The sequence below is a fragment of the Nasonia vitripennis genome (genome assembly GCF_009193385.2).
Source record: "Nasonia vitripennis strain AsymCx chromosome 1 unlocalized genomic scaffold, Nvit_psr_1.1 chr1_random0002, whole genome shotgun sequence".
In the NCBI taxonomy this organism is placed as follows: Eukaryota; Metazoa; Arthropoda; class Insecta; order Hymenoptera; family Pteromalidae; genus Nasonia; species Nasonia vitripennis.
The window spans coordinates 4,324,542-4,340,854 of record NW_022279588.1 but is presented as its reverse complement, the minus strand read 5'-3'; the positions used below and the strand labels follow the sequence as shown (position 1 = coordinate 4,340,854).

At 36.1% G+C, this 16,313-nt stretch overlaps 1 protein-coding gene across 6 annotated transcripts in view; it reads right to left on the bottom strand.

Moving 5' to 3' along the window:
- Nucleotides 1-16,313, bottom strand: part of Usp7 (ubiquitin carboxyl-terminal hydrolase 7) — a 611,141-nt gene that overhangs the window by 161,564 nt on the left and 433,264 nt on the right. For all 6 annotated transcript variants that reach the window (XM_032601215.1, XM_032601217.1, XM_031921170.2 and 3 more), the window contains 1 exon segment: nucleotides 15,406-15,628. In XM_032601215.1, coding sequence (XP_032457106.1) covers nucleotides 15,406-15,628 — 223 coding nt within the window.

Genomic DNA, 16,313 nt, shown 5'->3' with positions numbered 1-16,313 from the left:
ACGTAAGCGAATCTATGAGGCTCGCATAGCGTCAAATAGCATCGCGATCGTCGCGGAAGAAAGAGAAATAACAATGCGCAATCAGCAGAATAGGTGGATCGCATGTCCAAAGGCTAGGTGGACTAGGATTTTTATGTGAGTACTGCAGTGACAAACGGGATGACGTAAGACACGCATTTTATGACTGCCCTTACTGGGCCGAGAAGCGAAGAGTACAAGAGCTGGCGATAGGGGCGTTCACGACCGAGACTGTAGTTGAAACAATGCTTGACAGCAAGCAGAACTGGGTCGAGATAACGGCGTATGTGGAGACGGTTCTCCGCGCGAAAAACAATGACGGTTGTTTACAAGACTAGTTGAAGGCTAGAATAGCTTAAGGCAGGCGACCCCCCAAAGGATTGCGAAATCGGCTACCAGGGGCGGGGGGGGGGGAGGGGGTTCGCAGCTCTATGACAGGTAGAGTTTTAGTGAATATGCCTGGTGTTGTCCCTCGCCAGGAGAGTCTCACACACGGAGAGTCTCACAACTCTCCGAATGAAAAAAAAATATTAATAATGGCTTTTACAAGTTATCATATAAATACCAAGTTGTCTTACTAGTATATTGTCTAGATTAACAATCTTAATGTATTCTACAGTCTCTCTAACAACACAACTTACACATCCCGCTAAAAACTTAAGATATTCTAGACTCACATCAATGCATTTTACAATATACTCATACAATCGAAGAAATTTAGCTTTTTTTAGAAAATTAATTAAACGATACCGTTCGCTCACTATTCTAAATGTCTTAGGTGAGCTAGTATCCACAATTTTGATAGCTTTGTCCTCCTGACTGTGAGTGAATTTTGCTTCTTCAGTAACCACGCAGCTTTAGACTGATATATGAGTTACTACTATCTCACTATGAGCCTGTAACCAGATAAGCTTCCCCTAAGAGCAGGGTACTATCTTTCTGATCCAGTGGAACATCTGATGGGGGAAGGGGGGAGTGGATGATAATATTCAATAAATGGGTTGAGCTATAGTCATTATTATATTCATGAATGATAATCGTTTATTCTTTCAATTGTATTCATATACGATGCTGGATCTCTGAAGCTATAGGAGGAGGGAGTAGACTGCCCGCATACTTTTCGAGAGCCTAGGGCTTATAGACTATTGGGTATGGAGGAGACCGGAGTAAGAAGCGAGAGATAACATTCGCCACTTACTTAGTTGAGAGCCAGATCATTAATGCTCGCTGCTGGCTCCGGGGCTCCTTATATACCCGTGTCGCTCCCTCTCTCCTGTGCTATATGCTCGCATGCCATCTACCAGCCATTAGGTAGACAATTTACATTATGGCTACTAGCTCTAGTCGGTAACTTGCCTTCGCCGGCAAGTTATCTGTTGCTGCTCTTTTATCTCCCAGGTGGGGCCTGCCGTCTCAATATTTTCACTCAGATGATCAAGCGCTATCACCGGTGTTAGTATCCAATGACTACAGAAGTTCTCATCAACGGCCACTACGGCAACCTCTTCTGGCACATTGCAATGTTTGCATCCTTGAAAAACCGTATGTTAATGATTACATCTATAATTGAGTCAAGCGTATACGACAGTATTGGATTGCAAACAATTAGAGGAAGAGACTGACTTTGGAAGTCACTTGCATGGCGTTTATATGCACAGTAGAGAGTAGCGACATCTGTGAGAAGTAAACTGTTTTAAACTGCTAAAATCGACGATCAATTGTCAAAATATTATCATACTCTGCGTACAAAATGTAATTGACCGTTTCTGTTAGTGCATAGCTAAAACGTACTTCTAGTCTAACGCTACCGTGTTTAATCAAATTCTAATGGATGCAGTCATTTACCGATAAATCCGGAGTCAAATCAAAAGCAAATAGACAGTACTCGTGGGGATAGTGGGATCTAAATGAATTCTGAACAAATCATAAATAGTAGTAATAGTAAGGAGAAGAAGGAACCAACAGGTTCTCAGGTGGTCGGCGACCCTGCAAAGGGAATGCTGCCCCAGAAGCCGTTGATACCACCTTCGCTGACCCAGGAAGGGGTGGTGGACGCACATTCGGACATTGCGGTCGAAGGGGTTGTGACCCCATATGCCCTGGAACCTGCTAAAAAGCAGAGATAGAGGGACTGCGACGCTTTAAGGAGGAAGAAGGCCGGCAAGCACGCTCGCGCGGCTGCTTCATCCACTGAGCCTGGTTACGGGCCAGAAGAGGCAACAAGGAACGAACAAAACCCCGCCCTCTGTTTTCCGTGACAATAAGAAAATAAAAGGACTGTCCGAGGGAGCAAGCCCCAACGGCGGGTCTAAGCAGGTAAGGGGGCTTAGCTAGAGGGGGCGTTCTCACGGACACCCAAAGAGCGAACCTTCTCACCATCGTGTTGGTGCTGAAGGTCTACCCCGATAGTCCAATCACCTCGTAGTTGTTCCAAGAGTTCTGAGGTGCGGTCAGGATGGAGTTGGACCTCTAGCCACCGAATACATGGCCAAAATTCGACGCCTCCTTCTGTAAGTCTGAATAAGCTCGACTCATATTACAATAATAATAATAATAATAATCATCGGTCAAAGACGATATAGGCTTATATTAAACGCAATGCGAGCCTTCGATTGTTTTTTAGTTCGGTGGAATGTCAAACAGTAGCAGCTCCGACTTTAAACATTCGCACGAATGAGCGTGTAAGAATGACATCTTACACACTCATTCGTGCGAATGTGCAAGTCATTTTTATAATTTTGTTTTGTAGCTTTTGAAGTTGGTATCGACTCTTTCTATATGCTCCGCCCCAAGCAATGATACAATAGCTAATGATACTATGGAAAAAAGCATAATAGATCATTCTGGGAGTTTTTGTAGGCATGGATTTTAAAATTTTATAAAAAATATATACTAGGTATTTTGTTTTCCTGATTATATGTTTCATGTGATTGTCCCTCCTTAGGCTGCTATCAAAAACAATTTCTAGATATTTAAAATGTTCTACCCTAGTTATATTTGTATCAAGAATTTGAATGTTTACTTGAGCTAGCACACTTCCAATACTGCTCCCAAAAGTCATACAAACAGTCTTTCCTACATTTAATGACAACTTATTTAATGCCAGCCACTCCGATATCACACTTACAAAATTGTTTATGGTATCTTGGGCTTCTATCTAGACATAATTTATGTACAAGATAAAAAGTAGCGGTCCTAAGATCGTTCCTTGTCCCACAGAGCTATCGCTTTAAATACCGTCTATTTTGACTACTTGATATCTGTCACTCAAATAGCTGGCAAGGAGATCCAACGCTTGACCCCCGATTCCAATGCAATAAAGTTTCGCCAGTAGTATACTATGAACAAAAAGCTTTCGCCAGGTGAAGGAAAAAAATCGTAGGCTTACTCTTATCCGCCCTTTTTAAAGAATCAATACACTTATTGAAAATATGGGTTAGAGGACCTCCAGTGTTTACTGGTTTTAAAATATTAGCACTTAGATTTCTACCTATATCACAAAAGAAAGTATTCATATTTTCCACTATCTGGGATTCATCAGTAATTTTTTGATTATTTATTTTTATGTAATTTATGGCATCATTGCATTTTTTAACTTTCCCGATTTTCGTATTTATTATTTCCCAAAGTTTTTTTGGGTTATTGGAATTGTTTTGAACAATATTTGATTCATATTTTATTGTAGCTTCGGTAATTACCTTATCTAAAATTTTTGATAAGTTTTATATTGTGTTTTTAGTTGATCGTTCTGCAAATCTAGTTGCTATAAATTATATAAAAACTCTTTAGTTTTACACGACCTCACTATTGCATCAGTTATCCAGTTTTTCTACCAGTGTTTTTTAGCCTTTTTTTGTTTTTGCCAATTCTATGCATAGCTTGATATCATTCTACAATTTTTCTACAGCCAAACTCGGATCATTCATCGACATAATTTCATTCCAGTTTCTAGAAATTGCAGAATTTGTTAATTTTTTTGTAATTTAAGAAAACATATGGTTTTTTCGTTACTTCCTTCAGCTTATTTACAGCAATGATGATCGGGTAATGGTTCGTTATATCATGCCCAAGATTATATGTGGCTGTGTTAATGTTATGAGACTTAATGAAAATATTGTCGATACATGATCCTTTGACTATACCTATAGGTGGCTTTGTATTACCTACAAAACCAGGAATATATCTCTTATCATGAAAATTGCATAAAAAATCTTGACTATAGTGATCACAGTCTGGCAGATCAATATTAAAATCACCAATCACTGAGTGATTTTTTACATTTCTCTTTTTAGTTAAGTACTTATTAAGGTCTAGTATAAACTCAGTCTTTACTATCCCATGCGATGTGTACAAAGCCGATATTTCAAAACTACTTTTATCGTTTAAAGTTATCCTAGTATTTATTATTTTAATTCTACCTGCTTTAACAACTTCGGTATGTTGGACTAGATTGTTATTGACAAATACAATGACTCCATCATTCCTATTTATCCTACTTTCGTTATAGTAAATTATATATTCATAATCCGAGCCATTCAGTTAGTAAAAAATATAACTAAGTTGCTCAAAAACTTCGGAACATATCACAATCGCTGGTTTGATAGCTAAACTCTATATTAAAATTTTCAGTTTATCAAAATTTGCATTTATACTTTAAATATTTACATGCAGGATAATATCCTTTTTGTTGTTTATATCCTGATTAACATTCTTAATATTACTGCTTGTCCTTTCTTTTTGCATTGATTCATTTCGAAACCTATCTAAATAATCAAATGTATCCATGTTACCAGTTTCTTAATCTTATTTTTAAGGCTTTTATTGACTGGTGTTGATGCAGAGCAGTGCAGCTTTGGTTGGTTCAATAGTACTTGTTGATCACCTCTTGTATGTGGTCTTGAGTTATGTTGAGGTTCTTTTTTCGATTTATTGCGTGGAGTGTTATTTTCAAGTTGCTGAATTTCCTTATCCGGAGCATTATTCACATATACAGGTACATTATGCCTGTTTTCTGATTCCATGTTGCGATAGACTCAGTTGCCGGTAAGTTTGGTTTAATGGGATAATCGACAGAGTCGATGTATCACTTTTTTGTTTTTCAACATGCTGCACTGGCTGGAGTCATGGCTGAAATATTTTGTGTCTAGCTATGATTTATGTCTCGTATTACTATAGTGACAGTTTATGCATTTTGCACTGTCCTTATCACAATCACTTGTTTCATGGGTTTCAAAGCATTTTTAACTTAAGGTATCATTTCTGCATTTCTAAGGATTATATCCGAATCTACCGCACTTGAAATATGAGCAAATGTTTACTAAATCATAGGCTTTACAATGTTGATAGCCAACAAAAATTTTGTTGCTATTTTCTCTTATGTGCTTGTCGATCACAGCTGAGACTTTCAACAGATCAGTACTCAAGTTGTTGTGCTAGTTCTTGTACATATGTAGAACTTCTCCGTTCTTTTCATAGTTACTGAAATTTCTCTCATTGATATCCTTTTCGATTTCCTTGATTTCCATGTTCATATAATTTTCGATACTCACTATTTTGATTTTCGGATTATTTAATTCATTCTTTGTTATGTTACGTTCGTCCACTAGTTTATCTTTTAGTACTGTCTCCGTTAATTTAGCACTGTTATTATTTAGGCAGCTTATAATAACTTCATCATTTTTGTTAACGCATATTGTTTGAATATTTTTTTCGGCTGTGAGACACTTAATTACCAATTTCATGACATCGATATTGCTGTTATTGTTTTTCTTGACAGATATTTTAGGAACTTTTTTCTGAGTTGCTCTTGAGTACTTAATGGTATCTGAGTACGTGCGGAACTTAACGTCAGGCCCATTCTTTGCAATTTTTCTTCAAGAAGGTTATTTTTCTCAGTGAGTTCGCTTACTAACCTTTTCAACAGCATATTTTCAGTTCTCAAAAGTTCAATATTACTTTCATCGATAGATTTAGCCTTTTGTAAGTCTTTACTCTCGTGTTGCATATAATGCTTTATTGACGACTGAACTGTGCAGCAACTTTATTTCTTGAAAAGTGGGACCTATTCAGCTATCGGCGTTTTAATAAAAATATACGTTTGTTATTATTTTTAGGCATTCGCCCCGTATAAAGAGTTTCAAAGTAACGTCTTATACCCAGGGCGAACGCCTAATGAATGTGACTAAAAATGTGTTTTTTTTTCAATTCTTTCTGAGCTATTTTTTACAAAAAGGTTTTTTCATAAAAGTACACTGGCTATTTTTTAGAAAATTAAATTTTGAATTAATTGACAATATTTAAAAATTCTAAATATCTAATTGAAAAAAGTCTTTCTAGTAGCGAAGTCTCATTAACCAAAAATTGACTTTCCGTCCGTGCGCAGGACCTGATGTTCATAAGAAGTGACCTTATATTACACATCATACTTGCTCAAAACAACTTTTTTCAGTCAAATTCACTATGCATATTAATTCATTATGTATACTATATTCTATATGATCACCATGTATATGCATCTTTAGACATATTTTTGTAAACCAATAAAGGTAGAAACTGACATTTCTTCACTACACATAGACTAAATTATTGAAATAACCTTATATTACACATCATACTTGCTGAAACCACCTTTTTTATTTCAAACTCACTATATATACTGAATATACAATATTCTACGCAACGCCTAGACTAAATTTTTTAAATAATTTAAACTTTTTCACACTTTTTGTATTAACTTTAAATCTGAACTTAGTAAACATTTACTCTTACGTGAACCAAACACTTGAACTCATAGTATATCATAGTTTATATATTTATTTTTTTGAAGGCTCACTCTTCCATGTTTTTTCTTTTACATTCTTATCAATCCTTCTTATTAAACACTTGTATCATAACAATATATCAGTGCAGAGTCCGTATCCTTTAAACCTGTGTACGGTTGAGGCTTGTCTTTGTCACCCACTACTTTCTCATGTCTTCCACAAAATTTGTGCGACGCTGCTGTGGCTGACAGCAGTAAGTCACTTATATTGCTTTTATCACCATGTATATATGTATATATATATATTTAATATTTACATATTACTTAAAATCTTGAATTAGTGAACTTTTTATTATATATAATTTATAATTTATGCATTGTATACATTGATTAAATTGTAAATAGATTATACATTGCAGATTATCACAATCATATATAACAATCATTATTGCATTGATAAAATTAATAATAATAATAATAAAAAATAAAATAAGAACAATATTTTAATCATAATTTTAACTGTAAACAAATTTTTACGCAATTTTTGATTGTAATAAAATATTAATGACATTATACTTTGCAATTAAATGCAACGAAATCATTTATATACAAGATAAATAATAATTTCAATAAATTAAAAATATTATACTCTACTATTCAAGAGGTTGATAGAAAAATTCATCTGCTACAAACATCAGAAACATTGAAGAACCTGCAACAATAAAATTAATTCCACAAAGTAAATACTTGATAGAAAAAGTTTGAAACAATAATTTTTGTTTTTAATTTATAATAAATCACTTATCTAATAATTCCATTAAAGTACTTTTTTGAAGGCAGGATACGCATACATGGAACACTTATGCAATTTAACAAATTATATACACACACGCAAATATATCACTAATAATTAGAGAAAAATAATAACTATTAAACAATATTATTATGCACCAACAATATATGCAATACAATTTACAATTTAAAATTTTTAAAAGTCAAAACAAACTAAAATCTAAAATACTAACTAAATATGGAGTGTAAACTTCAATATTAAAATTGGGCAAACGATCCGAATCATAAACTACAAAAATATAACTATAAAATAATACATTCATTAATCAAAGACGACGAACTGGACGTCATCGGCAAAGGGAGTTTCTCCCATCTTCGTGGCGGTTGTGTATCGTCTACCTCATGATCCATTTTTCCAAGGCTCTAACTTCATAGACCAGCTAACAACCCACATGCACAACTATTCTACGAAGGTTATAATGGGTAACTTTAACTCAGACCAACTCTTTTCATCTAAAGATGCCAATCTCATAAGGGCCTTCATTGATGAAAACTCTCTTTCGTCATTTCCATATGGTGCTACTCACCACAAACAGGGTTATGATACCTAGCCTGACCTGTGTCTCATTGATGAGCAGGATTACCTGCTATCATACTAGAAAACAGATGCTCCTTTCATCAACGGAGATGACCTTATCACGGCCACTCTCGACGTACAGCGCTGAGAACCTAAGGGACTTTCTTAGCGCATATGACTGGTCATCCCTCACTTCCTCGTCACTCGACGAATGCATAAGAACGCTTAACGCTAACCTTACGAACGCCATTAATCATCTCGCCCCATTGCGGACTGTGAAACCAAGACGGAGGCTTCACCCGTGGTTTACTACGGGTCTTCATGACCTGGTATCTGAGAGAGATAGACTTTACAGGCGTTTCAAACACTTTAGGCTGGATTCTAATCTTCGTATCTATAGACTACCTAAAGATGGTGCTCACAGACATGTCGAGGAAGCTATACTGAAAAAAAAAAAACACAGTCGTTTCTGTTATAAAGTCCGATAGTTTTAACCGTTCTGTCACCGTAACGACTGTTCAGTAAGAACAACGGTGTGCCACTGGTAGTTTTGTCGAGTCGCGACTCGTAAAATTGGTCGCGGGACACCAACGACCAACAAACGACCGAACTAATTCTTTAAAACTACTGAACTGTACGGTAATTTTGGCGAGTCTTCGTAAAATGACGGATTACTGGTGCGAGATCAGTTAAAATGGCTGTTTTTTTTTTCAGTGTAGGCTAAATTATTATTATTCGCGCCTGTCAACCTTGACTGATATTGCTGAGATCTGGAGAGAGCTGGAGAAACTTAGAATTTCTACCTCCAAGGACCTCTTACCCTCTCGCTTCTCCACAAACAACCTCAAAAATCATTTCAGCTCGATCTCCAATCATCCGCTTGCTCCTGCTGTTAAGGATTATCTTCACAACCTGGAAACCCTAGACCTCCCTGAATATTTCAAGTTCAGCACTACAACGGAATCGGATGTGTTGGCTGTGGTATCGCACTTTGACACCCAGGTCAGGTGAAGTGACGGCATCCCGCAAGTCGTTATTTCAAAAGCACTGCTAGTACTTGCCCCTTTACTCAGTCAAATCTTTAACCTGTACTTAGTGAGTCCTGCTTTCGCTATGCCTGGAAATTGTCGCTTGTGCGTGCACCCAACAAGGTTTGCTCACCAACGGCCCTGACTGACTATCGTCCGATTTCACTTCTCTGCTTTCTCTCCAAGGTCAATCTTAATTACTCTATAAACAAATGATTTTTTTTAGCAAAATAATACGGCAATAAGAAAGATCTTGTAAGCATTTTTGGAATTGTATACTAATGCACGAATATCAACAACAGATCGAATAGAATATCTCTCTGTATTATAAAAAAAGTTTTGCCGCCGCCGTCGCCGTTTCAAGAATTTTCCCCTTCATTTACTCCCCCTCAATTACTCCCTTAGCCATATTCTTTAGTAAAGATCCTCTTAATTATTATTTATATACTTATATTAAGTAGGAATTGAGTAGCAGTGTTTTTGTTATACATAGCATGTACAGCAAATGACTTACATAAGTACAAAACAAATTATATTAACTTATGAATACTATACATACACGGCGAAAGCGTGACAAAGCGCTCACGCGTTCGGTAATGTATCATATATACGTACTCGTTTACCCGATCGTCAACGCTTAAGTGGACCATATTTGTTTTTATAGATGGTATAATTTTAATAAATGCAATAGTCACAATAGTCGTTTCTTTTTGCTTTTGCATTCCGTTCCCACATCTGTTTTTGTGAACATAATGTAGCTACAGTCTCATCGAGTCATCGCACACTGGGAGAAAATGGACAAAATTCGAGCCACGCTTCATTTTTAATCGTAGAGCCATGATTTTTTTTTTGTGCGGAAATTATTGTATCACCTTCCCCTAAACCCATGCGACCCCTAGAAATACCAAACCACAAGCAGGCTAACTAACCTAACCCTGGAATCAGCGAGTTAAATCGCTTTATTTTTTCTCAAAATAATTAAGCCACACACCATAAGCCAGTTAACCACCTAACCACTCACCCCCTTACCCCTAGAAACCACCCCTACCAAACCACAAGCAGGCTAACTAACATAACCCTGGGAACAGAAAGTTAAATCGCTTTATTTTTTCTAAAAATAATAAAAACCCACTCCACGGACCAGACCGGAAACACGCAGAATCGTATAACCACGTAATTCAAGACATTATTACAAGTAAATTAGTCACATTATTTGTTAGCTGTAATTGATGAATGAACTGCTATTAGTCATCTGCGTTGAAACAGATTTAAGCCCCTTTACCACGATATGGTTGCAGTCTTAAAGAGGTTTTTTTGTTGATTTTTTTTTTGTTTTTAATTTTTTTTAGTTTTTATATCTGTAATGTTTTATAATTTTTACATAGCAAAGTTGAGACATTTATTGAGGATTAGAATTACTGAATTATCATTTCATCAGAAATGTTTGAGCTTGTGAAGTTAATTCTTTAGTTTATTTTCTTCAACATCTCGCAAGCTGCTTATGACTGGATCTGATAAAACTAAGCAATAATGAATTATATCTTCATTGGTCTTTCTTCTTTCATACATTCTGCTATGTCGAACTCGAGCATGGCGAAATATATTGTTGTTGGATTCCTGAAATGTCATATCCATGTATTAGCACTTTATGCACAGAAGGTGGCATCTTATACCACGGGTAAATTTCTGTGCATCTTTTAGCAGTTTCCAAGCAATATTTTTTAAATGCATTTAAATTAACTTCTTTTATGCAAGATATAATTTGTAGAATTACATGCATTCTAATTAATAACTCTTCGTCTACACCGATAATTTGAGATACTGCTTTAGATTTGGCAAAAAAAGAACGTGTCACATTTCCTGTGTTAGTTGTTCCAGAACCTTGCTTGACTACATCTACCGTTAAACCAAGTTTGCTCTTTAAAGACTGCTGAACTAACGATTTTCTCTCTTTTTTCAAATCTTTATCAGAACCACTTGCTGATCCTTTGAAACGCTGTATTGCCCTGAAGTTTTAAGACAAAATTCATATCATTAATATTTTTAGGACTAACACCACAAATGTTGCAGCGAGAAGAAGCCTTTTGTTTAGTTAAAACATTGCATACTTTGCCATCTATTATGGTACATTTTATGTCAAATGCTACGGCAAATGCCATCTCCATTCAAAGTAATAATTTTTTATTTTTGTTGGAATAGTGGATAAATAATAACACTGAGGTTAATAATATTAATAATATATATTGAGGTAAATAATTGAGTGTCGGCAATAGCCTCGGTTAATACGTCCGCTCACATCGGAGTCTAACAGCAGAGAGGGAGAACAGCGTGTACAGTATAATCAGCGCTTAGAGTGTAGACGCGAGGCATGCGCGGGTCAGTCGCTCTCATTGCACAAAATCGTCGTCGACCAATAGAAGTGCCATTTTGATCATGAATCGAGATTATAATATTTACTCAATATTACAACAATTTTCTTTAGCAATGCTGAAATATTTTCGTAATGTTTCTCGGTTACTTTATCGCTTTCTTTAAGAAATTTGAAATTTATTGGACGACAATAAAACGCGGATGAAGGTTTTTTGTTAACTCATAAAATTTCGTTTTTTGTAGTCCTTAGCTGCAGAGGTACAAATATATACTATATATTATACTATAATCTAATAAATTCAAAAAGTAAACATTTAACCATCGAAAAATCGTATGATCAATAGATTTAATTATATTTGTATGTATTATACTATAGTCTAATAAATTCAAAAAGTAGACATTTAGCCATAGAAAAATCGTATGATCAATAGATTTAATTATATTTGTATGTATTATACTATAGTCTAATAAATTCAAAAAGTAAACTTTTAGCCATCGAAAAATCGGATGATAATATAATAAATTCGAGAAATCTTCAAAAAATTCTGATAGAATTTCAACGTATTTTTTTATTTAATCTAAGAATTTTTTCTTCAGTAAATTTTTTTCTAAATTCTATCATTCTCAAGTAAAAAATTCTGGAAATTGTTCAACATTTTCCCGTGTTAGCCGCCATTTTATGTGCTTTTACCTTTTTTTTCTCAAAATTTAAATTGTGACACTGAAGTTTAAGTCTCGAGGACACGATTTCTTCGCTCTAAACATTAAATCTTAAATGATTTCAATTAAAAATCGACATGAATAAAGATTTTTTTTAAACCATATTTTATTGCTTGTGGTTTGGTAGGGGTGGTTTCTAGGGGTTAAGCAGGTTAGGGGTAGGTATTTAGGTGATTAGCTGGCTTCTGGTGTATGGCTTAAGGGGGCACACGACCTTTGAAATTAAAATCAATATTTTTCATTAAAAATTTATAAATACTTATATAAATGAACCAAATTTTTATTACTAATCTGAGACATAATTACCTTTATTTTGATGGTTTTAGACCTTCTATATACCTCTATAATACCTACGTATAGTAGGGAGTCCATAATTCACTTACCGTAAGATTCCAAAGGAACGAATGGCCCAAATGTGCTCAAACTGTAGAATATTGTTTAAAAGTACATTAGTTATGATATGAATGAGGGGATTTGGTTTAAATTTCATAGAAAAAAGTTACATGATAGTTATGTTAATAATAATCAAAAATTGGTAAAAAAATCAGTAATATGCTTATAAAACTTTTTCTATATAAGGTTCATTTATATAAGTATTTAGAAATTTTTAATGAAAAATTTTGATTTTAATTTCAAAGGTGGTGTGCCCCCTTAATTATTTTGAGAAAAAATAAAGCGACTTAACTCGCTGTTCCCAGGGTTAGGCGAGTTAGTCTGCTTGTGGTTTGGTAGGGGTGGCTTCTAGGGGTCGCATGGGTTTAGGGGAAGGTGATGCAATAATTTCCGCACCTGTAGCTTAAACTTGATGCTTTTTCAAAGAGTTTTAAAAAAAATCACGGCTCTACGATTAAAAATGACGCATGGCTCGAATTTTGTCCATTTTCTCCCACTGTGCGTCGAGTCGAGACAAGTGCACTACATTATGTAACAAAAAAACAAACAGAAAGAGACTAATTCAGCGCAATGGTCCACAAATTGCAACGGAAGCGTCGCTTTCCAGCAACATTGACGCGACCTCAACTAAAAACATTGCTCCATTTTTACCGTCCGTCGTTCCGTCCATATTGAAAACTCCGCGTGTTCTGCAGATCCATGCATTCAGCACTCGACGAGCGACTCGACCTCTTGCATTCTACAAAGACTTTTAAAAATGCAGCATCTGAGTTAGAGGTGTAACTCGACGCCACGTGCACTTCGGCGCCAAGTCTACCACCGGCGGAACTAACGTTCTACTTCATTAAATTTTTATATACGTGTTTATTTATACGTATATAATAGATGTACGTGTTTATTTTATGTAAAGAAGTATTAGAAAGACTATATGTTAGTTGTTCAATTGTTTTATAAGAAAACCTATGTAACTTATTGCTTGTAAAATACAAATCGTTTTTTGTTGAAAACCTTATGTTGCTACTTTAGTACATTAGACGTTCCTAACGTGCAATCTTTCTTTCTCGTGCTCGCGCGAGTGTATCTACATATACCGGTGAACCAGTTCGAAATCTTTAAGCATTGCGCTTTTTTCCACCCATAAGTGCACTTTACGACTTTTATATATCTGTAACGGTTCAACATTCCACAGGATGCTGGATAGTCAGTCGGTTCCAGGTTCTGGATTGGGGAAAGGGGCAATAAAATAGTCTGTTCTTATGTTTTTAATGTTAACAAAATATATTTCCTTAAGTAGATAATAGTAATTGGGAAGTTGTTAAATCCCGTCTGAAACAGAAATCAATTATGCGCTTGGTTAAGAATGTTTCGCCTTTACAAATGGAATTGTTTAAACTAGCGCTGTTAACAATTTACGAAAATATCTACGCGACTTCGCTATAACAATGAGTCTGTGGTTACGGCTACGGTGTTTCGGTACGGTGACGGTATGGCGGATCGGTGATGGGTTTGAAGGTTAGGATTTCATTCGGTACGGTGGAGTCATGTGCGCACGGCTACACCGATCCGGGTGACTTACGTAACAACAATCTCGACCTCCCTGTGTGCGCACAGTAGCAGCCAGGATAGTGTAACGGGATTTTGAGGTTATCCCTCGGATTTATGAAGTCGTGTGCGCACGGCTTCACAAATCTTCGTCGCTCGTCTCGTTCCTCTCTTTATCCTATGTGCGCACAGAGATAAAGCGAGTTGTGAGATGTCGGCGTAAGGCTGGCTTTGTTGGTTAGGATTTTTACGATGGTACTGGGTATCGTCACGTGTGCTCACGTAGACGAGGCTCGATGTCGCTCGGGTGTTCCGGGTTGCCTCGTGTGCTCACGACGGCAATTCGGAGTTTCGGGGTTCGGAGATACGGGTTTCGGTTCGTCTACCAAATCGTCATGCGTGCTCAAGAGACGACTTCGTCGGCGCATATCTATCTCTCGCTGTTCCCTGTAGTAACGTGTGCGCACGATGCTACCTGGAGTGGGGCTCGAGTAGAACTCCCTTACCGTGTTGCGCTGTCCGCCTTATAAAGGCGCGCGGTGCGGATACGTATGAGCGCGTACGCCGCTCGCGCCGCCTGGCGCGTCGTTGCTAAGCTGTTCGTCGGCTGTCGCGCTCCGCGCTCGTGCGGACTCGCCTTGCGGTTGTTGCGCGCGCGCGGGTCCATTTCGCGTCGTGTGTATTCGCTCGCTGCGCATGTTATGTTTATTACGGCCGTCTTCATGTGTATTTATATGTGCGAGACTCGTGTCTCGTCACATATCTTTACATTAATAAATACGTTCGATTTTATACGTAGCAATGTTCGTGTAGCAATATTTTTTTATATATTGTATTCAAGCAATAACAATAAAATGTTTGAAAATACTCTTAAAGTTTTTAAATTTCTTATTGAACATAACACTAAAATTTACAAATGGGGGTTGGCGAGCAAAGCGAGCAGGGGGGGTACCCCCTAGTATACATAATTTGTCAAATGTATATACGTTATTCAGCAAATTTAAAGTATTCGTAAAAAAAATAGGTTATTCAAAAATTCTAAAGTATATAGGTCGCGGAGCGCTCCTGACGGCATGGTGTAGAATAACACTTATACTTGCCATCGGAGTGCTGCTGTCCTCCTGATAATAACAAACTGCTGATTAGAAAGAAGTTAAATTTTAAATATTTGGCAGCGTTTTTTTTAGTATAGATTTCGTAAATACCTGAAATAGTCTCTGCAAGTTGGAAGTTCGTAAATATCGTTTTCCTTCTCTTCGCGTTGGAATACAATAATATCACCATCCATTAGTTCTTCTAAAACTTTTTCAAGAGGCTCTGCAAGATTGTCTATCTTTTCAACCATATTTGGTTTTATTTCTTCATATAAAATTATATCAGTGTTTTCTGGATAACCAGCTCGTTCGTTTAATATCGGAATAAGATCCTCTGAAAATTAAGACAAATAAAAAACATTTTTTAAGATAAACTTAATAAAAACTATTTCATTATATTTCAAAAAAGATGATTGATATACAAATAAAATCAAATAATTATTTAAGGTAGTACTGCACCTAAGTGATCTACTAATAAAAAAATTCTGATCAAGTTTTGGCTTGTGAGTAGATCGTAGGATAGTAGATCGTAGGAAATGATTCAGTTAAAATTTGGTGATGTCTTTTATGTCGTCCTAAAAAACGCGGTTTTTCTATTACATAAAACTCTTTGAATAAAGTTTGCAAATGAAAAACCGAATCTATAGCGCCGTAGTGTTAAGTTTAATGAATCGTTCTACCTAAAGAAAAATTCAATCAGTTTCTGTTTTTCTAGAAGTTTGGAAATACAAAATACCCCGTGGCGTATTTGCGAAGTTTTTGCGCCGACATCCCCTTAAAGCGTCAAACAAATTTTAAAAACATTTTGATTTCCTTTTTTACCTACATATTTTTTTTTGCACTCTTAAAGGTCTGTTGAGTGCTTGTAAAGAAGTATTTGTAGCCTGTGAGAGAAGTAATAAAAGTAATAAAAAACCGTGCTCAAAGGTATGGTTTAATTTAAATAACCTATATCCCAAAGAGTGAGTGAGAAAAATCGGTTTTTACATTTCAGCTCTTTACTTGAGAATCGATCAACA